The sequence below is a fragment of the Rhinichthys klamathensis genome, unplaced genomic scaffold (genome assembly GCF_029890125.1).
Source record: "Rhinichthys klamathensis goyatoka isolate OS25496 unplaced genomic scaffold, OSU_Roscu_1.1 h1tg000011l_1, whole genome shotgun sequence".
Taxonomy (NCBI): Eukaryota; Metazoa; Chordata; class Actinopteri; order Cypriniformes; family Leuciscidae; genus Rhinichthys; species Rhinichthys klamathensis.
In genome coordinates, this window is record NW_026606564.1 from 8,875,101 (window position 1) to 8,901,631 (window position 26,531).

Below are 26,531 nucleotides of genomic sequence, written 5' to 3' on the forward strand. Positions count from 1 at the left end.
GGCGTTCTGACGTAGAGCTCGAAATGCTGCACTGTATTTACAATGTAAATAGCGTAGAAGATCTGACACAGACGAGAAGAAATGGTTGAATAAAGTCTATTTTTGTTTGTTTTTTTGCGCACGAAAAGTATTCTGGTCGCTATTTTAACGATGTCTTTACTACCTTTCTGGGTCTTGAAAGTGGTAATTTAATTACTGTCTATGGAGGGACAGAAAGCTCTCAGATTTCATCAAAAATATCTTAATTTGTGTTCCGAAGATGAACGAAGGTCTTACGGGTTTGGAACGACGTGAGGGTGAGTAATTAATGACAGAATGAAATATAATTTTTGGGTGAACTATTAACATTTTAATTGTTTAAAGTGTTGTCTAGTTTAACATTATGTAATCCTTCTAAACAAGTTTGCAGCGGAAGTCGCAGAACCGAGCGAAATGTTATAATTTCATTCAAGTAGATGAGTTAACTGCGTTTAATGACTGAAAACATGTCATTGATATGACAACTGAATACAATAGAATCAAAATATTAATGCCACGAATTGCGAAAGATTCGTACACATTTGTAAGTCTAAAAGTGAATAATTTACGTTTTAGTGCTGTCAAGATTGTACGTTTCAGTGTGTATAAAAACCTAAGTAAATGTACATGTGGTAGAACCACCCTTTACGTAAAAACACACAAGAATACTATTGAGATCACGTGGCACTCTCAGACATCAGACAAACTGGCTGACCATTACTAAATACGTGAAAACAGAAACCGTGCTGACACTATAGGCACAACAAGAACGTCTTTTAACTTGTCAAGTGTATTCGCCTTTTAAGATAGTGCTGCTTATCTGAACACAGCCTGTTTATCTTGGCACAGTAATATGAATATAGCGGCACTTTACCGGACCGATCCTGTGACCTTTAAACGCTACGGCACTCTGCACATCATCCTATATCATTTTCACAGTGTGAAACAATTTAGCCACCATCAAACAACCAATCATAAACCCAACAGTGCTCACCTGATTAAATGTTCATTCAAATCGAGAGTCATGTGAGTTGCAGTGATGACAGTCATTTGTCATTTTATTGAACACCTGCACTTCAGATCATCCTTCATTTAGAATCACTTCCTAAAGAATAACTTACTGAACTTTATCAGTCCCATATCAGACACTGGCGATGCTCTACCTTTCATCATAACCGCAACAAATTTCCTAATTTCATTTAATAATGGTCTGTGTTAGTGTTTTCATTTCTGCTGCCATTGTTCAGGCCGAGAGTTACAACATATAGGACCTAATACACATCATTATCACATCTTAGATATAGTTATATAATAATCGTTTCTTGCACATATTTCTCAGTAATACAGTCCAATTCATATTTTTGGTAATATAAAGTTACAGCAGTGTGGTTGATGAAACTAGGATCTGTGTTGCAAGCACTGAAGTCGCAGCCTATTGCAGAAGATCTGACTCTACTTACGCAGTAAATCCTCGGACAGACGACACTGGCGCTCTCAACATCTGGATCTTTCTGAAGAGAGTCCCGAACTAGCAGGACTTTCATTGGTCTGCATTAGTCCTCTGGTGGCGGGATGTCCTTTGACTCTTGAGTTTGAAGCTGCGAGTGAGAACGGTGAACTCGTCTGAATGAGCTGAAAACAGACAGTGCTTGCTTTAAATTAGCATTTGTTTCGTGTTTTATTAAGGGATCACTTCACAAAAGTGCCACATAGACTCCAAGAACCTAAAAAAACAATATGATATATAGGACAAACACAGTTTGTGAGTACTGAGTGCTTACTCAATAGAGTGGTCCAGGGATGGCGTGTTTTTGTAGGCCAAAACCCAGTTAGCATTTTAGCACTACCTGAAGTCAATGGTTTTTTTTTAATAGGTTTTTGGATACATCCTTGAAATATGGTCTGTGGTGAACAACACAAGCTCAAGATATTTTCACATTTTATTCTACAATATAAAATACAACAGTAATATCCCCAGTGATATTTTTAAAGCTTTTTCTTGTCTTGAAAAAGGTGTGTGCTGCTGACAAATCATTTCTTCATTTGTACAAAAGCAACAATAGTTATACATTGTGAACGGCCGCTGACGGCCTGGAGCTCAATCTCCGAAAACGTCGAAACAAATTGTCAAAGATGCACTATGTATGAGTCGCATATTTGAGGTTTAAATAACTACATTCTTGCCTACAAAACTCTTCTACATTCCATGACACAACAACAGTAGGCTAGTATTTGTAAAATGATGGTGGTTTACAGTGGATCTCTGTGAGAATTGTGGCAAGCGGAGTGATTCAAACCAGACCATTCTCAGTTGTAATTGAGTTATGGTCTGGCAAAGCGTCATAGACAAATCATTTCCAGAGGGGCGTCACCAACGGACGTCGCGGATAGACCTAAAACCAATCAGAGCGATGAAGGAGATGACGTATGCAGAGCGGCGAGTGTTGTTCTTTGCTCGGTTTTTAACAAAAAGGAAACGTTCAAATCGCTTAAAACGCTTAAAAATAGCTGATTGGAACGAGTGATGTTCGACGGCGGTATCCATCTTTGTAATGTAGGATACAAAATCTGCTTCAAAATCCCAGCGCTGTCGTCATCGTGTAAAGCCCGCCCCAACGTTTCTGATTGGTGCCTCGATTTCGACGGATTGGAAATGGGCTTAAATGAGCTCTTTGCCAGACTAACTTTCAGAGCAAATCTAAATTTGCCGGAAGTTGTCTGGGTTTTCCCAGGCTAGTTCCAGTGGTGATACTGGGGGAATATCGCACAGCTGGAAAAGGCTCTCGGCCAATCGGATTCGAGAACCAGAACGAACTGTTGTATAAAGAATGTTATAGAATACAGATCACGTTTGTAAAAAACGAAACGCTGTACTATGAACGCAACCGTATTAAGCGCCGCTGCCAAACTAGCCATTAGCATCTGCTAGCCAAACTAGCCATTAGCATCTGCTAGCCAAACTAGCCATTAGCATCTGCTCCAGAGTTTTGTTGTGTGTGAAACATGATTAGTGATGAACATAAACAGTGCGTGATCGACGTAATCGATTTGGTTGATGCGTCGTTCCAGTCCTAATTTTTAAGTGAACAAAGTTATTTGCTTATGTAGAGTAGGCTATATCATTCCCCGTTAGATGTTACAGCATTTATCAGATTATTTTGTTTTCTTTACGTTTATGATTTATAATGTATGTGAATTCACTTTGAGATTTGTTGCGCAAACAAACGATTTGTGAGATTTCACAACAACTGTCATTCTGTCACTTTCTAAAGATGAATTACTGAACTTTATAACATAACTCCGATTGCATAACAGAGACATTCACTTCAGAGAACAGATTTTCTGAGTTTTGTAGGCCTTGTGTTTGGTGTCATGATCATATTCATGTTGATTTCTCTGAGTGATGTGCTTGTGGTCGCAGTGAACTGGCTGTGAAACTGCTGTGCGCTCACACGAATGACACAGAAGTGCAACGCCCAAGGTCAAGATCTACACGTTAGAATAGAATAAATTAACACTTTTGGTTTGTTTTTTGCTAAATCCACCAAATGCCTTCAGAACACTTGGAATACACACACCGAGTTGCATAAGATTATATATTATATCATTTTTTAAAGTTTACCTTGAAGAAGGTCACCATTCATTGTCTGCGTGAGCAGGACATTTTTTTATTTCTTCTTTTCTGTTCTAAAAAAAAAGTGTGGACTATCCCGTCAGAAAATAAGCGAATAGTTTGCTAATAATTTTGCTGTATTTACAGGAGTATTGATTCATTTTTATGGGTTTGAAGCACTTTGAGTTTTACATTATATATTATGTAGCTCGAGTAGCACAACTCGTTCAGGCGTTTATCAGTAGCTGACTATTAGTCTGCTAGGTTATTTCCATGCTGTTGGTTAATGTTTAACTGCAGGTTTGTCCTTCAACATCAATTTAATTGAGTGTACGAGAGATTTCTTTTTCATATACATTTTTGGTTACACTTTATTTGAACGATCCTCTTTAGATATCCTACTAACTTTAAGTAACTTTGCAACTTATTGTACTAACTTTTACCATTACCTAACTACTAACACAGTTACTTCTAGTTAGTAAAAGGTCTACAGTGCACCATCAAAATCAAATTTGACCAAGTTTTTTTTATATATATTCCAAAGAAGAAACAGCACTGCATTTAAAATACAAAGATCATGAAAGGAAAGGGAAGGGGGGAAATAAGTACAAAGGAAATATCAGTCTGTTCTTAAGGAATGTGTTATTCTTACTATTGTTTATGAGTTTAAGAGATTTTACAGTTTGGGAATATTCAGAAAGAAAGATGTCAAATCTAGGTAAAGGTTTGAGAAATGTTGTTCTTGTGAATTAACAATTTGAAATTCAACAACATAGTTTCTGTCAGAAAAATAAATATCTTTCAGTGAAAAGATTAGATCACTTTTTAAAAAAAAGGATCAATTGAATTGATATTGTCAGGTGGTATTGTTAGATTGGATGACATAATCTGAACTTGCCATACGTTAACTTTTATTTATCTGATGCCACTGGGTATGAGCTCAGTCGTGTGTTTGTCTTTTTATTCTGAGCATTTAGTGACAAACTGTGAAAATATGACCATGAGCTTACTGTGTTTCACTTGCGTTCTGAATCTCATGACTTGAGCTATATACTGTTTGGTTGAAATGATACTTCCTCTGATAATAATAGCAAGATATATCTAGAATCTCATCCAAAGGACTAACAGTATGGAGGCATCGGCTCTAAGATTGCGTAATGCCTCTGCGTTGGTGTGCCGATTCTCTCCAGAACGTGTCACTCGTAGTCACGAGCCTTTTAAACTCCTGAAAGAAATTATTCAGGAGTTTTTAGCCCCAATATGTCATACAGGCGGTTCCTCCAGTGCATTCGAGCGCACGAGCTGAACGTGGACAAATATAGCCTGGACACACACCCTCTTCTGCTTTGTGCCGGATACCCAGAGCGCTGGATCTGCCCAAACACTCAAAACAGGATGAGGTGTGTAAACTCTCGGAGTTATCCACAGGGCTGGGAGACAAGTTAGTGGGACGTCCCGTTTACTGCGGCATGGAATGATTCACTGTCAAAAATGCAGAAAATGAATATGAATTCATCGACCGGGTCAATCTGGTACGCGCTGATCGGCAACAAACACGTCAAAGGTTTTCTATTTACAATAGGGATGCATGATATATCGGCAACCATACCGGTATCGGCCGATAATACGTTATCTTATCGCCCCGAAAAGTCAATTTGGTCGATGTATTAAATAATCGGATTATTTCCTTCAGCTGAGACATTTCAGATGCGCACTGTTCGCCATGATGGTTATGAATTTCATGAAATATGATTGCATTATGTGCAGCGCAAGTCCGTCATATATACGTACAATTATAATGAGAACATTCCTGTATAATAATGTTGTGCATTCTTTGTACACCGGTGTTTTAGCATGTTGCTGTTACACCTTCATGACACCGCTCACTTGTGCATTAGCAGCCTTTTGTTTTGTGCTATTGTAATATTTCGTTTTTTTTTGTGTGTGGCACATCTCATGTGGTGGTCATCTTTAGCTTCAACTAACCCTTTAAAGTGTAATATACCTGCCGGTTGTTCTGTTACCTGTAATGTGTTGCTTTGTTTTTCATTTGACTACTACTGTAACTTTTCATTTGACTTTTTTAATGCAATGTTTATTCAACTGAGCAATTTAAAGACCGCATGCTGTTTTACTGTATTATTTACTTATATTCATTAATAGCATTAAAAAATGAACAAATTTCATATTTAATTTTCAAATAGTTAAATTTAAAAAACAAAAAAATTACTAAAGTTTTTGCCATGTAGCAAAATTGTTGCAGAGAACTGAAATTTGACTAGCATTGAGACGGGCGGCTGAAATGTTGGTAGCGTGACGCGTGACAACCCTAGTTCAGGGTGGATGTCAGTCAGAGACGAGCTCTCGTGAAGGAAGGGCTGTGGTTTCCTCTCGCCCATGGAAGAAGCACAACACACCTAAATCATGCCTAAGATCCATGTGAGGTCTCTCTCTCTCTCTCTCTCTCTCTCTCTCTATATATATATATATATATATATATATAAATATGTCTGTCTGTCTATAGCATCAAGATTGGTAAGAACCTTTTTTTAGTTCTATTACTTCCTTCACTGTAACAGGTCACTAGAGATAACACTGTAACTAAAGCTTTTGAGTGAGATTATTATCTGATCAAGTAGCTGGTCATTTTTTTTAACAACAACAATAGACGCCTTCACGAATACAGTGGTGTGATAAGTGTGTGTTCACCAACATAAGGCTGATTCCTGCTGACTGTCACTTACCCTACTTCTACACATCAGTGTGTGTGTTTCCCAGTGTGTGTTGTGATGTTCTTCTGCAGATCTGAGGTGTTGTTGTCTGTGGATAGGACTGGGTGTGGTGTTACACCTTTGCTGATGGCGGTGGTGCTGTAAAGTGGGCTTCGGCGCTCCATGTGGCGTACCGTGGGGTCCTGACCCACATACTGTACTACTGCTGCTTTTGGGTCAGATCTCGCTTGCTCTGTCTCAGAGGCGAAAGCAGAGATGTTGCAGAGTTAGTCAAGATTCATAACATATTGTACATTTGTACCCCTATGGCGGATGTAAACTCAGTCCATATGGAGCATTGCTGAATTATTCAAAGAATCTGCACGAATGTCGTTCCCAATCTAAACTACTCTATTCTTCTCTTTTCCAACACTTACTGCGTATCTGTTATCTAGTACTGACTGCTGGATTATGCTCGTTCTTGCAGCCTCTGCTTAATTGTAGGGATGGGTATTTTGGTCTCTTTTTTTCCTCTCATTTCTTAATTTCTCATTTCAAGCATTGATAGGTCTCAAAAAACAAGTACTCGGGGGCGGGCCGTGTCTGTCATGGAGATAATGAAAATATTTTAAGACTGTTGTTATGGAAAGTAATGTTGACAAATAAAAATATGACATGAAAACATGAACATATGACTAGAAAAAATAACACTGCTAGATTATGATGCATCAAAAAAATAAAAGAAACTGACCGTCTCTAATAACCCAGTCAATAATATCGGGCATTGCATTTGAGCTGAAACTGTGAATAAACTAATGCTAGCCAATCAGACCTCAGGTGACGTCCAAAATGCCACAATTACCAATGAGAAAATATATTTTTTAAAGTCAGGGTGATCGTCGTTTTCATGATCGATCATCGCTGTCACGTCCGAGTACTCGAGTTTTCTTCCTGCTTTACGAGGTATTGTAGGCCAGCTCAAACCTTCTGGATCTTCCCCCACGGTTTCTTAAACAAATCTTTGAGGTCTACCGTTCAAAAAGATTATGAACCGCTGCCTTGAAACGGCTACGGCGTGAAGCATGCCATTGTCCATCCACTCCTCAAAAAGCCAAACTTAGACCCGACAGTTCTGACAAATTTTAGGCCAGTCTTAATTCTCTCTAAAATTGTAGATATATAAAAGAAAGATTAGTGTTTCACCAACGGCAGAGCTTTCTGAATAAAAGCAAGATTTCTGAAGTGTTCCAATCAGGTTTTAGGAAAACCCATTCCACAAACACAGCACTGGTACAAGCTTTGACACGATTGACCACTCTGTCCTCATCTCTCGTGTGGAGCACTGGGCGGGCGTTCAGGGAAATACTCTTAAATGGTTTCAATCCTATTTCAATAGTAGAAGGTTCTCTGTTAATATTGGTGAATTTACTTCCCTTTCGTGTGGGGTCTTGCTCCGGTTTTATTCTCCTCGTATATGCTTACCCTGGGGTCGATTTTTAAGAAACACGGCTTCTCATTTCACTGTTACGCTGACGATACCCAAATCTATTTGCCCCTGGGATCAAATAACATGGGTTTTGATACTCTGCTGGCTCGTCTAGCGGATGTAAAGGCCTGGATGGATGTCCTTAAGTCTTCTTCACCTCAATGAAGGTTTGAATCTTCAGAAGCTGCTATCTCACCTTGCTTAAATTTTGGCCATTTGTCTCTGTGTGTGAAACCACTAGTGAAGAATGTGGGTGTGTTTTTCGATAGTGGTCTCAAATTTGACAAACAGATTAGTATGGTAGTCATAACCAGTTTTGTTTTTCATCTCAGAGTCCTAGCTAAAGTAAAATCATTTCTTTCTTTTAAGGACTTTGAAAGGGTGATTCATGCTTTAATTTCAACAAGGCTTGACAATTGTAATTCCCAGGCATCTCGTAACCGTCTGCAAATGGCACAGAATACAGCTGCTAGGCTGCTTACTGGTGTGCGTAAACGAGAGCACATCACTCCTGTTCTGATATCTCTGCATTGGCTCCCGATTCGTTACAGAATTGATTCGAAAGTCGCTGGTTTTTAAATAGCTCCCGTATATATTTCCGATTTATTATCCGTTCACAATCCTGGAAGGTCTCTTAGGTCATCCATCCAGAGACGGTTGAATGTTCCTCGGGCTAGACTGAAATCGAGAGGAGATCGAGCGCTTGCCGTCGCTGCACCGAAACTTTAGAACAGCCTCTGTACACTGCATGAGTTTAAAGCAGAACTCAAAACCTACCCTTTTCTCTTTTGCTTTTAATTGTGATTTGAGCCGTGTCTGGTCTGTTCTGTAATTCATGTTGTACGTGGTGTTAAATGTTGACGTTATTTTATATAGTGTATAGAACCTTGGTCAATAATTAGTGGTGCTACAGTTGAGAGTACTCATGCCCATCTCTACTCAATTGTAATCTTTACTAGTACTGACTCTTAATAACACTGGCTGCTTAATTCCAACTAGTAGTGACGGCTGAACTCCACTTTATCTCATCTAGTACTGACTGACGATTTTTTTATCTTTACTAGTACTTTACTAGTTCTGACTGCTGAACGTCACTCCATATTTCCTAGTTCTGACTTCTGAAATCTGACCTTTACTAGAAATTACTGTAAGTATTTGTGACTGATAGTAATTGACTTTCAGTGTGAAATGTGATGTGCTTCAGAAGCTGCACCGGATATGTTGAGCGGAGAAGTCAGGCTCACATCTTTCTCTGTTTTGCAGGAAAACCTCACAGTATCGAGAGCTCCGAGCGCATCCAGCTCTCCGGGACGTATAACGTACGGAAAGGAAAGCTGCAGCTTCCGGTGAACCGCTGGAGTCGACGGCAGGTGATTTTATGTGGCACCTGTCTCATGGTCTCCTCGGTGAAGGCCAGCCATACGGGCAAGATGCACATCCTGCCACTGATCGGAGGAAAGGTACTGAACCCAGGCGCTGAATGTTTGTCCCAAATAGGGCTGCACGATTAATCGCAATTTCCATGTAATCGCACTTAAACCGATTTGGCTTATCGCGATTTTGAAAAAAACCCTGATTTTGATAACTGTAAACGCTGCTCCATCTGAAAGCACTGCGAGTTTGAGTCACTTATAACGTGCATTTGAAAAAGCAACACGCGTGAAACATCTTTCCGAACATGAGAAGCACTTATGAAACCTCTTGTCCAACATTTAATAACATGCTTTTACTCCAAACTCACTTCATAACGACAGTTGAGCTCATCCTTCTGTGAGATGATGCCCGATAGGGATTTCCCGGAATGATGTGTGTTATCGTACTTCTGCGGAGGGTCATATTTGGCGTGTGTTTGTGAGTCGCCCTCTGGCGTTCAGATGGAGCAGTGTTTACTACCGATCAGCCACTGCAAGCTGCGCATAAAATAATCACAGCCTTTGCCAAATCGCGTGCGGTTTCATTGCGATTAATCGTGCAGCCCTAGTCCCAAACCAATGATCCTACAGTCACCCCTCCTGAAGGACACTGGACAAGAGTAGTCAAAAAAGGATTGATATTCTACAGCATTTTGACAGTATGCAGGGGTTAAAATGATTGATCAGAACTGAATGTTCACATAGACCATGGTGTAAGTCAATTTAAATGTTTTATCTAGGAACGTGTACAGTATAAATATAATTAAAATAAGCAAGGGATGTTTAAGGTGACTTCAATCTTCACAGAGTTCATTCACACTTTATATTGCCTGTGTGTGTTGAACCCCAGGCTATGTTTATAAAGCATCTTTCCCAAGATCCTAGTTACTTCAACAACGAGCAACACTTAAAACAAGAGTTCAGTGAGAGGACAGACATAGTGGACATTGGTTAGTGAGTTGTAAAGTTTTATAGTGGTTTTGAGAGTTGATGAAGTGCTAAACAAACAGAGGTGCGTTTAAAGCCTCGTACTCTGTCAGTGTTCATTTATGTTCTAGACCGCTAGACTAAATATTGAGTGCTGTCTGCCACGTCACGCACTCATAGTTTGAGTTCTTGATGTAAACAGACCTCTGACACTGATGAAGATGATGTGTGTCCACCCCACTCCATTGGGAGCGTGTCCCGTTCATGTGTAAGTTTGTGTGTTTGTGTTGTGTTCAGGTGGAAGAGGTGAAGAAACACAGTCACTGTTTGGCCTTCAGCTCAGCGGGACCTCAGAGTCAGACCTACTATATCAGCTTCGACAGCTTCACTGAACACCTGCGCTGGCATCGACAGGCTGCTAAGGTGTGTGTGTGACCGCCTCTATCCTTCCACCTTGTAGAAATAATACGACCTGACACACTATAGCTGATCCAAACGCTAGTGAGCTGCCTCACTTGCCAATATTTTCAAGCAAGCAAGTACCGTGCTTTAGTGATGGGATTAGACTTTTATACAGACCAGACCATGATCCTGAATCTTTCTATCATTGGTAAATGTCCAAAAACCATGGATTTAATGTGGTAATGTGGTATTGTGCTCCATTTTTTTTGTGTAGATTTGCAGTAAAATCGCACCAATAAAATAATCATTAGGTATTTATTTAGTGATACGCCAAAATTTCATCCACTGAAAATATTTGACCAAAAAAAAAAAATCCGAAACAGTGACGTTTGATTAGCCAATGGTGCAATTTCTCAACTTATTTCCAAGATATTTTAGAAGTTATATTTACAGTGATCAGCGCTTCCAAAACATGTTGTAAATAGACATCTTTGACGCTCTTCATCGATCGCTTACACAGATACACACACAGAAGCGTTTGAAAGCAGGAGTCTATCAGCGGATATATTAGGGATCCGCTGATAGACGCCTGTTTTCAAACACCCCCGTGTGTGTATCTGTGTAAGCGATCGATGAAGAGCGTCAAAGATGTCTATTTACAACATGTTTTGGAAGCGCTGATCACTGTAACCTACTGTAACCAATCACAGACATGTATGCTGAGCGCGTCCAGACTTTGGACTTAAACGTGGCTTAAATATATTATTTTACTCACACTGCTGTCCGCCATCACTTTAAAAACCTCTTTTTCTTAGGCTACTTAACTTATGTTCACGTAGCCATGAAGTAGCGACGCTGGGAGCAGGGAAATCTATTTAGAGCCCCTTATTTTATTAATTACAATATCAATATTTGGCGCCAGCGTATAGATTCTCGGATCGCACGGAGAAGGACAATGATATATCGCCCTATCGATATATTGTCCCACCCCTAGTGGCACCAGGCACTGAGGTTTCAGCTGCACAGTAAGGCACTTACTAAACGCATGCAGTTTCCATGCCAGAACTCCAAGACATACACCACTACTGACCCAGAAGCACAAGAAAAGTCGGCTCCATTTTGCTCAAAATCATATAAATAAGCCACAGAAGTTTGGGGATTCTGTCCTGTGGAGCGATGAAATGAGCACACTGTCTACAGTTAAGCATGGTGGTGGATCTGGGATGCTCTGCGGCTGCTTTACATCCTCTGGCACTGGTAAACTGCAGTGTGTGGAAGTCATGATAGATTCATTGAAGTATCAGGAAATCCGAGATGGTCCTCACTGCAGAACACGAAATCCAGGGGGAGGAGTTGGATCCAGATCCAACTCCTCCCACCTAATATATACTTAACCCTACCCATCTCTGTCCCCTGATCCCTAACCCCACCCCTAATCCTACCCATCTCCACTCCCTGATCCCTAACCCTACCCCTAATCCTACCCATCTCCACTCCCTGATCCCTAACCCTACCCCTAATCCTACCCATCTCCGCCCCCTGATCCCTAACCCCACCCCTAATCCTACCCATCTCTGTCCCCTGATCCCTAACCCCACCCCTAATCCTACCCATCTCCACTCCCTGATCCCTAACCCTACCCCTAATCCTACCCATCTCCACTCCCTGATCCCTAACCCTACCCCTAATCCTACCCATCTCCGCCCCCTGATCCCTAACCCCACCCCTAATCCTACCCATCTCCGCCCCTGATCCCTAACCCAACCCCTAATCCTACCCATCTCCACCGCCTGATCCCTAACCCCACCCCTAATCCTACCCATCTCCGCCCCCTGATCCCTAACCCAACCCCTAATCCTACCCAACTCCGCCCCCTGATCCCTAACCCCACCCCTAATCCTACCCATCTCCGCCCCTGATCCCTAACCCAACCCCTAATCCTACCCATCTCCACCGCCTGATCCCTAACCCCACCCCTAATCCTACCCATCTCCGCCCCCTGATCCCTAACCCAACCCCTAATCCTACCCAACTCCGCCCCCTGATCCCTAACCCCACCCCTAACCCTACCCATCTCCACCGCCTGATCCCTAACCCCACCCCTAATTCTACCCATCTCCACCGCCTGATCCCTAACCCCACCCCTAATCCTACCCATCTCCGCCCCCTGATCCCTAACCCCACCCCTAATTCTACCCATTCCCACCCCTTAGATCTGGATCCAACTCCGCCCCCTGGATCTCGTGTACTGCAATGAGGTGCTACTGGGAAATCCTAGGAGAAAACATCATGCCGTCAGTGAGGAAGCTGAAGCTTGGACGTCATTGAGCCTTCCAACAGGACAATGATCCCCAGCATACCTCAAATTGCACCAAGGCTCGGTTGCAGAAGAAGTCCTGGAAGATTCTACAGTGGCCGTCAGAGTCGCCTGACTTGAAACCCATAGAAAATCTCCGGTGGGATTTGAAGAAGGCGGTTGCAGCACGCAAACCCAGGAATATTTCTGAAGTGGAGGCCATTGCTCATGAGGAACGGGCTCAGATTCCTTTAGAAGCTGGCGTCTGGTTATACATCTCGTTTCCAGAAGGTCGTAACAGCAAAAGCGTGTTCTACTAAGAACTAAAGATGCTTGCCATGAAGGGGTTGAATAATTTTGAGACTGCAGAAGTCATTAAAAGTTGCATTTTCAGTTGAATTTGGTGAAACCACTTGAAACATTTGTTGTGTTGAGCTATTTCAATTACTTTTGTTTGATTTGTTCATTGCAAACAGCTGAAAGTATTTATTTACATGCGTGTAGGTTATGTGCGTTTCAGAGTGGCTCCGTTCACAGTAAATGCTGCTTCTCATGAACATGATCTTTTTATTATTTACATGTGTGGAGCGTCTCAGACTCCACCTCTGCATATGCTGTGAGTTTGGGTTGCTTATAACGCTCATCTGGGAACGCAATGTACACCATTTTATCAGATTTGTAACGTAAAACATTTCAAAATAGAAGTTTAAACTCTCGCTCTGAGTTCACATGTTTTGATTTTTATATTCCTGTTCAAGAACTGACAGTGGTTGTAGCATTTCTTTCGTAAAGAAGTGGCCAAATATTAAAGATTAAATGGACATTTGAGTTAAATGTTGTTTGGCCAATAATGTTAAATATTAAAGGATTTGATCATGTATGATTTACAACAACAACAATCACAAGGCCGTTGACAGCTTCTGCAGGCATTTGTTAAAATACATAATGTACATAAGATGATTTATATTTAGTGTTTCTGTTAAAAATCCTGAGGGACTGCGCAATAATCCATTCATGTAATGGGCTGCATTCAGTTACCAGTGTGAACGGGGAATGTAGTGAGACCCGAACACAACTGAAGCAAAGCACAGAATCTTGTGATGTGTACTTGAAGACTGAACGATTGAAATATGAGGGCTCATTTACTCACATAGATTACATTAAGCTTGGCAACACAACCCTCTTTTTAAGCTTTCAAGCGTTATCACCTGACGTATGTCTGAATCACACCTGGACTGGGGATGTTTGTTAAACATTTATGTTGTGACCCATGTGACCCGGTTCCCACAGTACGGTGAACTTTACCCAGTATTTTTTCTTGCCGTTAACATTTATCTACGGATGTGCGTTGGTTTCAGCCCTGAACATACTGTAAAGGGCTCATGAGAAATAAACTGGTTGGATCTGGCAGAAGTGCACTCGTTCCCCTGCTGTAAATCAGCGTGTTTTCTGCTCGTGGACTTCAGACCTCTGTGCTTCTGGAGCACGTTTACACACACCACCTCACCTCTTCACATAGTTGAAGCGCAGCTGTTCAGATACTATGGAGCTCCTCATTGTTCTGATCTAAGCTATATTTGCCCTGGAAATGACACCTCATCACTCCATCACAGAAAGAGTGTGAAAAGCCCTAGTTGGGAGTCCTACTTTAGCATACTTTACTACGAACAAACCATCCTAAACAAACGCAAGTAGGGCAAGCCTGGCCAGCCTATTTTACTGTGCCGTTCCCAGAGACAACCTTGTGCCGTGAGAGCCGTCCTGCCCACCGGGACCCTCAGATTAGAAAAACCTCACAAGAGGTTTCAGGCTGGTGTGTTAATGTGATCGCGTCATGTTATGAGCGACGTGTGCTGTGTTAATGAATGCTGGTTCACTAAGATAGTTTGTTGTTGAGGAGAGTGTGCTGCTACTTTACTGAGTGACCATGTTCACCTGCTGGACCAGAAAACCAGTGTTATTTTAGTATCATTGAGATGTTATACACTGGCCGGCCCAAACAAACTCGCTGTTTGGATTTAAATATGCAAATGCTTAAGAGTCTATGATTGACTGGATCATTACTGCAGTGATTATTGTGTGTCTAGCATGTTATATGTTCGGCAACAGCTCTTCTAACCCTAACTGATGGAGTGTGTAGCGTTTCATTTCTTAAACAACCATGTATGAAGACACATCATGGTCATATTCCAGGATGACTATGTCCAGATTCGTCAGGCTCAAACTGTGAAAGAATGGTTGAGAGGAGCACGAAGAATCATTTTCACACTTGAATCTGCTCCTCTGAGTCCAGATCTTGAACTCACTGAAAGTCTTTGGGACGCGCTGGAGGAGACTCTACAGAGCGCTGGACTCTTGCTTCGACAACACAAGATCTGGACCAAATATTGATGCACTTCTTGATGGAAACAAGTGTTGTGGTTTTTTCATGAAGTTAAACAAAATGCAAATGCTGTCTTGGCAACTAACAGAAATAATTTGATTGAAATTATCTATAGTTCTATTTTATTTTATTTCAAGCAACAAAACATGCTTGTATTAACTAGTTTCGGTTAACTATAATAACCCTGCAGAAAACAGCTGGGAAAGAAAATCCCACAGATGCACAATTCCTTGTTGATCTTGCTGTGATGATACCTCGATGAATGACCTGTCTCTGTGTGTATGTGTGTGTGTGTCAGATGGTGTCTCAGAGGATCAGTTCGGTGGATCTGTCCTGCTGTAGTCTAGAGAAACTGCCGCCCAACCTGCTGTACAGTCAAGACCTGACGCATCTCAACCTCAAACACAACTTTCTGCCTGCGGACCAGACGCTGCTGCAGCTCCAGAGGTCAGTGTGTGTTTCACACATCAGCTTTCCCCCGCTTCAAACTCTTCACATTTTAATTTCATTACATTTCTAAAGATTATTCATCTAAAGTTTGGTGAATTCCAGCATTTTTAATAGCTGGGTTTCAGTCATGTGATTATGATGACGCGCGAAATTCAGATGGAGGGCAGGGAATGAAGAGCGCAATGGACGAGATGGAGGAAAGTCCATACTGTACTACTTTACACGCTATTACAAGAGAAACATATAAACAAAAAATCATACATATGTTGGACGTGATCCTTACGTTATGAAGAGGAGCGATTTTTCAATTGAATTGAAAGATTTTCCTGCCATCGAGGCGGTAGATATCAGCAACTACCTCGTCTTACAGACATATTTTGACTTTACAAAGTTCGGAAACGTTACACGTTACTCAAACATAGCCACTTAAGTTGTATTAACTCACCTTTGACGAAGTGATCGCTGCACACACGGGCATTTTCCCATTCGGCTCCTCCCGACCGCAGACGTAGGTTTGGAAGCCGTTTTCCCGGAGTTTTTCGGTCAATTTCTTACATTTCCTCCCCTTATGAACAACAACTTTTGGTACACGATAAAAACTCCTCGTGGTTTGATCGATTTAAGTAACCATAAACGACCCAAAACATGCATTTTGAGTTTGTTATAGTGCTTTCTAAATACAGCAAATCACTTCCTGCCCTCCATTTGCATTTCGCACCATGGCAACGCAGTGGCGTGACGTCATATGAAAACAAGCTATAATACATTTGTATTAAATCAGGAAATAGAGCATTCCTAAAAACCATACATTTCATAGGCCATTATTATTGTTACAATTTTAATAAATTGTTAAATTTGTATTGATTCAATCAATTGGACTTTTTTTTTTTGTGTTAATTCAATCGATTGGACATTTTTTGGATTATTAAAATTAAGTTTAACCATTACAGTAGAATCCAGAACCATTTAAAATCCGGGATTTGGGAAATAAAACTGAATTCATTGTGCCCTAGGTGTTTTAATGCAGACATTTAGACATTGTTAGAAATACAGTGCAATTCATGTAAAATGAAAAGTACAGAAAGTAATTGTTTAAAGTGAATTAAATGAATACATGTCGAGGATAATAATCAAATGACTTGCCGTCCCACTCGGGAGAATCAGTCATCTACTGTTGGAAATGGGAAATGCATCCCGGCTGACCAGAAGCGGAGATGAAACGTATAACTTGTGTCAGCAAAGGATTTTAATTAAACCGTGTTTAACTGTACGGTTGTAGCCAGTATTTTGTAAATGATGAGATTCTGTACGATTAGGCCAGGAAGATATTTGGTCACTTTAGGATTTATATACTTTCATATAACTGTCAGTATCAGTGTATCTATCAACAGCTTTGTCAAATGAGAACATGAACATTTTCTGTTTTGATTTATTTTGTATGTAATACTGATGTAATGAGGTCAAAATCAAGAACTGGAACTATCCATACATGCTAAAACTATTAAGGACAGTATGTCTATGTGGATGAAAACATGATTTTAGGAAGTAAGCTAAAGTTTCATGGTTCCTCTATAAGATCTGCGGACACTGTGTGAGGTTAATAGTTGCTTAATATCTCCAAATGTCCTCTCTTCTCCTGCAGATTTTCCCGTTTGCGGAGTCTCAATCTCTCTAATAACCAGCTGGGAAGCTTCCCGCTGCACATCTGCTCCATTAGCACCCTGACGGAGGTCAACCTCAGCTGCAACCACCTGACCTCCATCCATCCTGACGTGGGCAAGATGACCAAGTGAGTGTGTCCGCCACAGATGTGTGTGAAGGTGAAGCGTGTCGTTTTCAAACGACCTTGCGAAGTTGCGAAGGCTTGTCTCAACAGGCTACTTTCACTAACAGGTCCAACATATTAGGAATACTTTTAGCTGTGTTGCTATGATTCACGAGTAAGCAATTGAGTAGCCTAACACTCTGTCTAGAGCAAACGCAAGCATCATAGAAACTCGTGCATTTGTCTTTCTGAATGGGTGGATGATGACGCTGGATGGTACTGAAGCGTCCATCGTAGCATCGCGTAGCATCCCGACACCCTGTTCGCTTTGACATGTTCATGACCTATTATTCTCTCACGGTCGAAATTTTGGCTTGGACTTCTGTAACCATTCCCCCCCCCCCCATGTAACACGTGATGTTTCATCAGTGCAGTTTTGTCTAAGCAAAATGTCAGATGTTACATGTTATATGTAATAACTTGCTACTTCCCTTGTATTACTGTTATGAACAATATTAACCAATAATTTTAAGTCTAAGGATCGCAGTCCAGTGAAAATACATTATTTTACGTGGACTGTTTTGCTTACCAAGGAAAAATGTCACAATAATTTTTATTTTATTCGTTTTTTATCATTATTTTATTTAGATTTTTTAATGAAAACAAATCATATTGTACAAACAAGAGTATATATAGCCAACTATGTCAGGTGTATATAGAAATAAGAAAAACACACATAAACATTGTACATAAACGTTTTTTTTTCCCTTCAAATTGCTTTCGAGTTTCTACTTTTAGATATTGCTTCTAAATTAATTGTAATGTCAGTTTTACAATGTTCAAACATAGGTGTTTTTTTTTAACTACTCAAACTTATGAATATAACACAGACTAAACATAATAATGAAGAATGCCCTTCCTTCGCTAACTTCTCTCCGTCTCGGATGTACGTCATTGCTTACTTTGCACGATTGATCACTACTTGATCACTTGGAATCCGCAATGGAGCCGATTTAATATTTATAGTGTTTTTCCTTATGAATTTGTTTCATGCACCACTCTGTAGGACAGAATGCATGCTTGGGCTGTTAAAATATGAAATATAAGCAATTCATTTATTTATATAAAATATTTAAAAAAATAAAATTATAATACAATACAGTCAGCTTACAAGTATTAAACGTGATTAAATGTCAAATTAACTCCAATATCATACACTAGAGTTGTGTGGGGTGGGGCTTAATTAAGTTGGCCTGCTGTGACGTCACAATCATGGTGCATTGTGGTCTGTGGATCTGCCTGAAGTGTACATGTTGAGTAGACTCGTTCCCTCGGCCAAAATCGAGGGATCGATGGTCTGTCCAAATAAGCTTCCCTCCTCCACGAAGTTGAACAGTAGGGATTCCCCCGAGGGAAAGTTCGCGTGTGTATATCTAAAAGCAGCCAAACTTACAGTAGATATGTGGAGTCAGGCAGTCATGTGACACTCGCTGCACTGCTGCCCCCTGCTGGACACACTCGTGCTCATCCAGTGCCATGTCTCCAGAGTTTTACTGTGGTAACCATAAAAGATGACCTCCTTGCTTTGCACAGTAACACCCAGCTAACAGGAAACGTTAGCTCACGTTCTCTCAAAGTTATGAACAAACGCTCTCCTGTAACATTAATAGAATGTCCGTTCAAGGTTATCTGGTTATTAATAATGCTCTCCAAATGTTAGCACTGAAAACGTATGCATCGTTTTGTCCTGAAGCGCTTTAGTTGGATGTTCATCTAACATTTTTTTAAATGTCACTACTTGAAGGTTCAGAAAACCTCCAAATCTCGTAATGTATGCGAAATGAAACCATGGAATGTTTCCTTAACATTGTCTTAACCAAGAAAACAAAATGTTTTTAAAATGAATGTTAGCAAAACGTATTTCTGTGTGCTGTGCCGTGGACGTTGCTCATGTCCGTGTCTGTGTCAGTCTGCAGACGTTTGTTCTGGACGGGAACCTGCTGTGTGCTCTCCCCGTGGAGCTGGGCTCTCTGCAGAGGCTGGCCTACCTGGGCCTGTCCTTCAATGAGTTCACACAGGTGCCGTCGGTGCTGGAGCGGCTGCCCGCCGTCGAGAGACTCTGCATGGCTGGAAATAAAGTGCCGGTGCTGACGCTACAGGCCTTCCGTCTGCTGGCGCTCAAACACGTCGACCTCCGGTGAGCACAAGCACATCACACACACTAGCTGTGACAGCAGAGCATTAGTAGCCTACACTTCACACTGAACCGCCTCAAGTCTGTTCAATTAGTAAACGTATTAGTTGAATTTAATGTGTAATAATTCAAATGTTCCTGCAAGTTTTTTGGCCAATACTCGTCTGGTATCTCATGTGGCTGTGAAAATCTACAGTGAATTGAAATCATATTACGTTTGATTTAGAGATTCAAACACTGTTACTTTTCCTCCTTTAATGCATCAGAGATACAGTATATTGGTAACACAACAGTAATTTGTGAACATTATCTAACAATGAACAATAAAATTATTAGTTTATGTTCATTTCAACATTTAGGCTACAGTTTTCAAATCAAAAGTTGTGTCTGGTAACATTAGTTAGAGGGACAGTTCACCCCAAAAATGAAAATGTTGTCATCAGTTACTCGCTCTCAAGTTGTTCCAAACCTGTATGAGTTTCTCTGTTCTGTTGAACACAAAAGATGATGTTTTAATTAAGAATGTCGGATGATGGTAGCCATCGACTTACATTGTTTTTTTTCCTACTATGGAAGTTAATGGGTGCCGTCAACTGTCTGGTTATCAACATTCTTCCAAACATCTTCTTTTGTGTTTAACAGAACAAAGAAACTCCATACACAACTTGGGGGAGAGAACATTTTCATTTTTTGGGTGAACTATCCCTTTAATGCTCTTTGAATTAACATGAAAAAACAATGGGCAACTGTATTGCAATCACAAGCTTGAATACACTACAGCACTTTTACCCAGATTTATTGCCCTGATATGCAGTCTGGACGAGTCAATGCTAGTCAGAATCAGTCTGCTTATATTTGGCAGTCAGAGTTGACAGATTTGACAGAAAATCCCGTAGTGTGTGATGAGCACCGAGACTCTATTATCAGGTTCAGACTGAGATTCCATTCAGTCGGATGAAATCAAACGTGTTTGATATTTTGAGCCCATTTCAGAACACGTTGTTTTCATTTGTCATTGGTCTCCTGGCAACAAGGGCCATTTTTCTGCGTGAGCTTGTTTTGAAAGTGTACTAATGTGTGATTCTCAGTCTAATAGTGTGTGATGCCCAGTGGTAAGTTAACCTGCATTTACAAAAATCATTAAATGCTCATTAAATTACTTCATGTTAGCTAATGGATTATCTAATGTTAACCATGTAAAGCCTGACATATTAAGTCAGAAAAATCTATTTTTTAAAGTAACAGTTCAATGAACCTTTAGATACAATATAAAATAGGAAACAAAAAGTTTTGCATAGGAGCTTTTGTTGAGGATAATGTTTGCTACGCCAGGCTCTTATGGCTCATATTGTATCTTATAGTGAGAATATGGAGCTCATACTTGAGGAGGAAAAAAACATCTCAATTATATTTAGGGCAAAAATATGCTATTTGAATGAATGAATCAACACTTCAGCAGTGTTCACTCTATATCTGCCAATAATATGTCTTAATAAGATGATATTTAATGCTTGGTTTTATGATCAAAGCTCTGTAGTTTTAAAACATGAATGAGAGATGAACAAATGACCCTTTCTCAGAAGGCTGATGGAACATATTTGAACTCACATTTTAACATGATTTGTTTGAAAAATGATGTACAGATAATCAAGTAAAGCTAAGTTGTTTCAGTCCAGTCAGTATTAATCTTAAAATATTACTAACAATATAATAGTTCTTACATTCACTTTATAAAAATCACTAAAGGTTTTACAGCAAAAAGACACGTGAACCACAAGCTAAAAGCTTTTATTCTAAAACGCCTTTTACTTGCTAAAACAGTATGAACTATCAGATATTTCAGCAAACTTTTAATCATGTTGATCATGATTGCACATTTTTAGTGTCGGTAATGTATTTACAATAGCTTTGGTGAATTTTTTCGTCTCCTCAGTCTGAACCAGATCTCCAGCGTGGTGCCGGACGAGCCAGAGTTTCTGCGTCACGTGACGCAGCTGGACGTGCGCGATAACCGTCTGTCTGAGCTGGACGTGTCCGTGTTCCCGCGGCTGGAGGTCCTGCACTGTCAGAGGAACCGCCTCGCTCGGCTGCGTCTGCGTGGCTGCGCGCTCAAGGCTCTCTACGCCTCCAACAACGGTAGCGCACACACCATTTTACCTCACATTAAAGGGACAGTTCACCCAAAAATAAAAATTAGCCCATGATTTACTCACCCTCAAGTCATCCTAGGTGTTTATGACATTCTTCTTTCAGACGAATACAATCAGAGTTATATTAATAAATGTCCTGGCTCTTCCAAGCTTTATAATGGCAGTGAATTGCTGTTTCCGTTTTTGAAGTCCATAAAAGTGCATCCGTCCATCATAAACAAACTCAATAAGGAACTTAATAAAGGCCTTCTGATGCACTTTTATGATGGATAGATGCACTATTATGATGGATAGATGCACTTTTATGATGGATAGATGCACTATTATGATGGATAGATGCACTTTTATGATGGATAGATGCACTATTATGATGGATAGATGCACTATTATGATGGATAGATGCACTATTATGATGGATAGATGCACTTTTATGATGGATAGATGCACTTTTATGATGGATAGATGCACTATTATGATGGATAGATGCACTTTTATGATGGATAGATGCACTTTTATCATGGATGGATGCACTTTTATGATGAATAGATGCACTATTATCATGGATAGATGCACTTTTATGATGAATAGATGCACTTATGATGGATAGATGCACTTTTATCATGGATGGATGCACTTTTATCATGGATGGATGCACTTTTATGATGGATAGATGCACTTATGATGGATAGATGCACTTTTATGATGGATAGATGCACTATTATGATGGATAGATGCACTTTTATCATGGATAGATGCACTTATGATGGATAGATGCACTTTTATCATGGATAGATGCACTTTTATCATGGATAGATGCACTTTTATGATGGATAGATGCACTTTTATGATGGATAGATGCACTGTTATGATGGATAGATGCACTATTATGATGGATAGATGCACTTTTATGATGGATAGATGCACTTTTATGATGGATAGATGCCCTTTTATGGACTTTAAAACAGAAACAGCAATTCACTGCCATTATAAAGCTTGGAAGAGCCATTTTTTTAAAATATAACTCTGATTGTATTCGTCTGAAAGAAGAATGTGATAGGCCTATACACCTAGGATGACTTGACGGTGAGTAAATCAAAGGGCTAAATTTCATTTTTGGGTGAACCAACCCATCCCCAAACCATAACAACAACATCCATTCGCTCGTTTGATGCCTTACGACATCTGTTCCACAGAGCTGCAAGAGTTAGACGTGAGTCCTGTGGCCTCTAACCTCACGTACGTGGACATCTCCAGGTGGGTTTGATCTCTCTCACTTGTGTCTGATCTGATCACTGCGGTCAAACCCACATCGTGACATGATGTTTCCTTGCGTGTGTCATCAGCTGTGTGTGTTCGCTGTCTTACAGGAACTGTATGACGTCTTTGCCCGATTGGTTGAGTGACAGCAGGAAACTGGAGGTTCTAGATGTCAGTCACAACAACATCGCTGAACTGCCTCCGTGGTGAGTGTCTGAGTGAAACTGCAGTGGTTTGTGTGTTCAGCCACATTTCAGTCACTCATGGACTCCTGATGATTTATGATTTACATAGTCATTGCCATAGCCACCGATTGGCATTTTGCAAACACTAACATTGATGCCAATAATCAATGACAATTTAACAACTTTAAGGGAAAGAATTTTAATCAAAATGTAGGGCCCTATGATTTCCGCAAAGCAGAAAATGCTGGGTGGGACAGGGTATTGTGTTCTATACTTTTTAGATACTTTTTAGACACCAACCCAATTGCCTTGATACCATAGAGTATCAAAAAACATCTTGTTGTTTGGTACCAAATTTTGATGACTAAGCGGTTAATCTCGTCAACGTCAGTGAGCCAATGAGTGGCGAGGCATCATGGAAAAACACTAGTTTACACGGTTGCCAACAGAGACGTGGCTCACACGTGATGCTGTAGTGTGTAAGCGTCCCAACCCACATAGATGTAAAAGAAGTGGAAAAGATCAAAAGTGTGGCTACATTTCACCAGGGTCGATGCCAACAGCACAAAACACGACCGGAAACACGTCAAATCTGATGAAGCACTTGACAGTGCATGGAATAAACTTACAAGCAGAAAGTTGCTCCGTCTTCGACAGCAAGAAGAACTGGAGCGCGTCACAAATGAACCGAAACTCAGCGTATAGGATACTTGCCTCACAGACATGAGAAATAGGCCTATAGAAAGCTTGAAATGTCTACTTTAAACAAACCAATTTGAAAACAAATAATCTCTGATTATGTAATCCAAATGAAAGGTGCATTTCTCTCTATAGGTGTGCGTGCGTTTACTATACTGCAGAGATGACGAGTCAGCATCGTCATCTTCATCTTTGCCACCAACACTGACTCAGAATACACTAGTTTATTAAACTTGCAGTGGACTTCATTGAGTCATTGAGTGTGGAAAAAAAAACTGAAAAAATAAGATCAGCATTTTTTAAGGTAATATGTAATGTATTCTTGTTGAAAAAAAGTATCGTTCAGGACCCAGTCCAGCCCTAATGCTGAGAATTGTGGAATACAGTCATAAACATACAGTTTACTGTGTAATACGCAATGAGAATATTAAAGCTCAAAAGGACTGCTATTGGAAAATGAAGTCTGTCTATGAAGTACATGTCTCATTTTCGTTATTGTTCAGCAGTGTTGATTCAGTTCCGTTGTAAAGATCATAAATTATTAAATTAGTTAATTTCATCTATAAAGCAGTTCTGGAAAAAATTGTCATCGTTCAGTTCAGTTCAGTTCTCATACAGCCGTGTCAGTTCGGTTCTCATATAATAGTGTCAGTACAGTCAGATCAATAATATCGTTGAATATTAAGTGTCCCAACTAAGCAAGCCAGAGGCAGTTCTCCCCTGGCCAACGAACAAACACGGTGTGATTATGATTCAGGCAGCATCACAAGTCAGAATTCAGATAGGGATCAGTAGTGTTACAAACCTGGCTCTAGGGAAGCAACATAAAGGACACAAAGACTGAAGTCTGCCAATCAAAAATAAAGTTTATTGAATTATAAAAGAAAAAGGGGACTGTAGAGATAACAACACTGCTACTGTGTCCTGGATTTAAAATGGCCCCAATCAGGTGATACCAATTAACCGGTTGATTGCAGGTGAGCTTCCAGGTAACTCCAACAAAACACAGGTTAGAACACTCCCACGTAACGGGTAGCATTCAAATATTCATCCAGTTCCTTTTGCTTGAAGATCGAATCATCACGCCGGTATGGAGCCAAAGCTGGCCATAGGGTCTGTGCGGAGGACCTGTCTGGTTCTCGTGGTCTTTGCTGAGGATCTGTGCCGATGGGTGTCGTGGCGACCATGCCTTCACAGGGGATTGTCTAGTAAACACGGTCTCTGCTGACACTCAGGGCTGCGTTTTGGTCGTGTCTTGGTGCAGGTCCACCATCTGATCTGGATATGGACCGGATCCGGCTGACTACGGTAACCTCGGGATAAGGACGACACAGACAGACTAATATTATTGTGGATGCCATTCTTCTTACAATGTAACAAGTACATTGGGTTTTATAGGAAGTGTTCCTGGTTCCGGTTGACCTAATTTATGCAGCCTAACAATCATTTAACTGATTTAAATAATAGAAATTGATAATGTGTTATGTGTATGCTAGGTTAAAGAGATGTGTTTCTAGTCTAGATTTAAACTGACAAAGTGTGTCTGCAACAATGCAGTGTAGACAGAACCGGGCTAATATGGTCATACTTCCTGGTTCTGGTAAGAACTCGAGCTGCTGCTGTTTGGTCCAGCTGGAGTTTGTTTATTATGTGTGCAGAGCAACCACCCATAAGAGCATTACAATAATCTAGCCTTGAACGCATGAACTAACTTTTCTAAATTTATAGGCAAGAAAAGTAGTTTGTTTAGGCTGGGTTGTATGAATTACAAACCTGCGCACATATTTTAAAAAAGCACATAACTATAGAATTCTGAATGAGCATGTGAACGCCGTCAGCGTTAATCACAGGTTCGCGTTTAAAGTCTGATCATTTCGACGGAGGTGAATCAATCAAAGTTAACTTTAGCTGGAAGTAACATTATTCAAGAACCGCTATAACGCCAAAACAATCTGTTACCTTAAATTATATGTTTATCTCTGTAAAGCTGCTTTGAAACAATCCATTGTTAAAAGCGCTATATAAATGAAGATGACTTGACTTGACTTGACTTTTCGGCATTTATCATTGAGAGCATATGTCGTAATTTAGATATATTTTTTTAAGATGGAAAAGTGTGGTTTTACAGATGGTAGATATGTGGCTTTCAAATGAAAGATTGCTATCAAAGAGCAAACCCAGGTTCCTGACGACGAAGACTTGACAGAGCAGCCATCAAGTGTTAGACAGTATTCTAGGTTATTATGTGTGGAGTTTTTTGGTTCAATAATTAAAACCTCTGGGTTTTTTTTTTTAAGAATTTAGTAGGACATTTTTTAGCATTCCGTTAATTTTGTGAATTTGTATGTTTCGCCAAGGCGCAAAGAAATATAGAGCTTAGTATCATCAGCATAACAGGAAAAACTAATGCCATGCTTTCTAATAATATCTCCCAAGGGTAGCATGTACAGGGTGAAAAGCAATAGTCCTAGTACTGAGCCTTGTGGTACACCATACTGAACTTGTGATCGATAAGACATCTCTTTATTTACTGCTACAAACCGATAACGGTCAGATAAGTATGACTTAAACCATGCTAGTGCA

At 40.3% G+C, this 26,531-nt stretch overlaps 1 protein-coding gene across 2 annotated transcripts in view; it reads left to right on the plus strand.

Moving 5' to 3' along the window:
• phlpp1 (PH domain and leucine rich repeat protein phosphatase 1) overlaps window positions 1-26,531 on the plus strand; it is a 79,633-nt gene that overhangs the window by 11,410 nt on the left and 41,692 nt on the right. For both annotated transcript variants that reach the window (XM_056264804.1, XM_056264803.1), the window contains exons 2-9: window positions 9,092-9,288; window positions 10,465-10,590; window positions 15,547-15,695; window positions 17,341-17,487; window positions 19,433-19,660; window positions 21,591-21,793; window positions 23,001-23,061; window positions 23,175-23,270. In XM_056264804.1, the coding sequence (XP_056120779.1) occupies window positions 9,092-9,288; window positions 10,465-10,590; window positions 15,547-15,695; window positions 17,341-17,487; window positions 19,433-19,660; window positions 21,591-21,793; window positions 23,001-23,061; window positions 23,175-23,270 (1,207 nt within the window). The remainder of the gene's footprint in view (window positions 1-9,091; window positions 9,289-10,464; window positions 10,591-15,546; window positions 15,696-17,340; window positions 17,488-19,432; window positions 19,661-21,590; window positions 21,794-23,000; window positions 23,062-23,174; window positions 23,271-26,531) is intronic.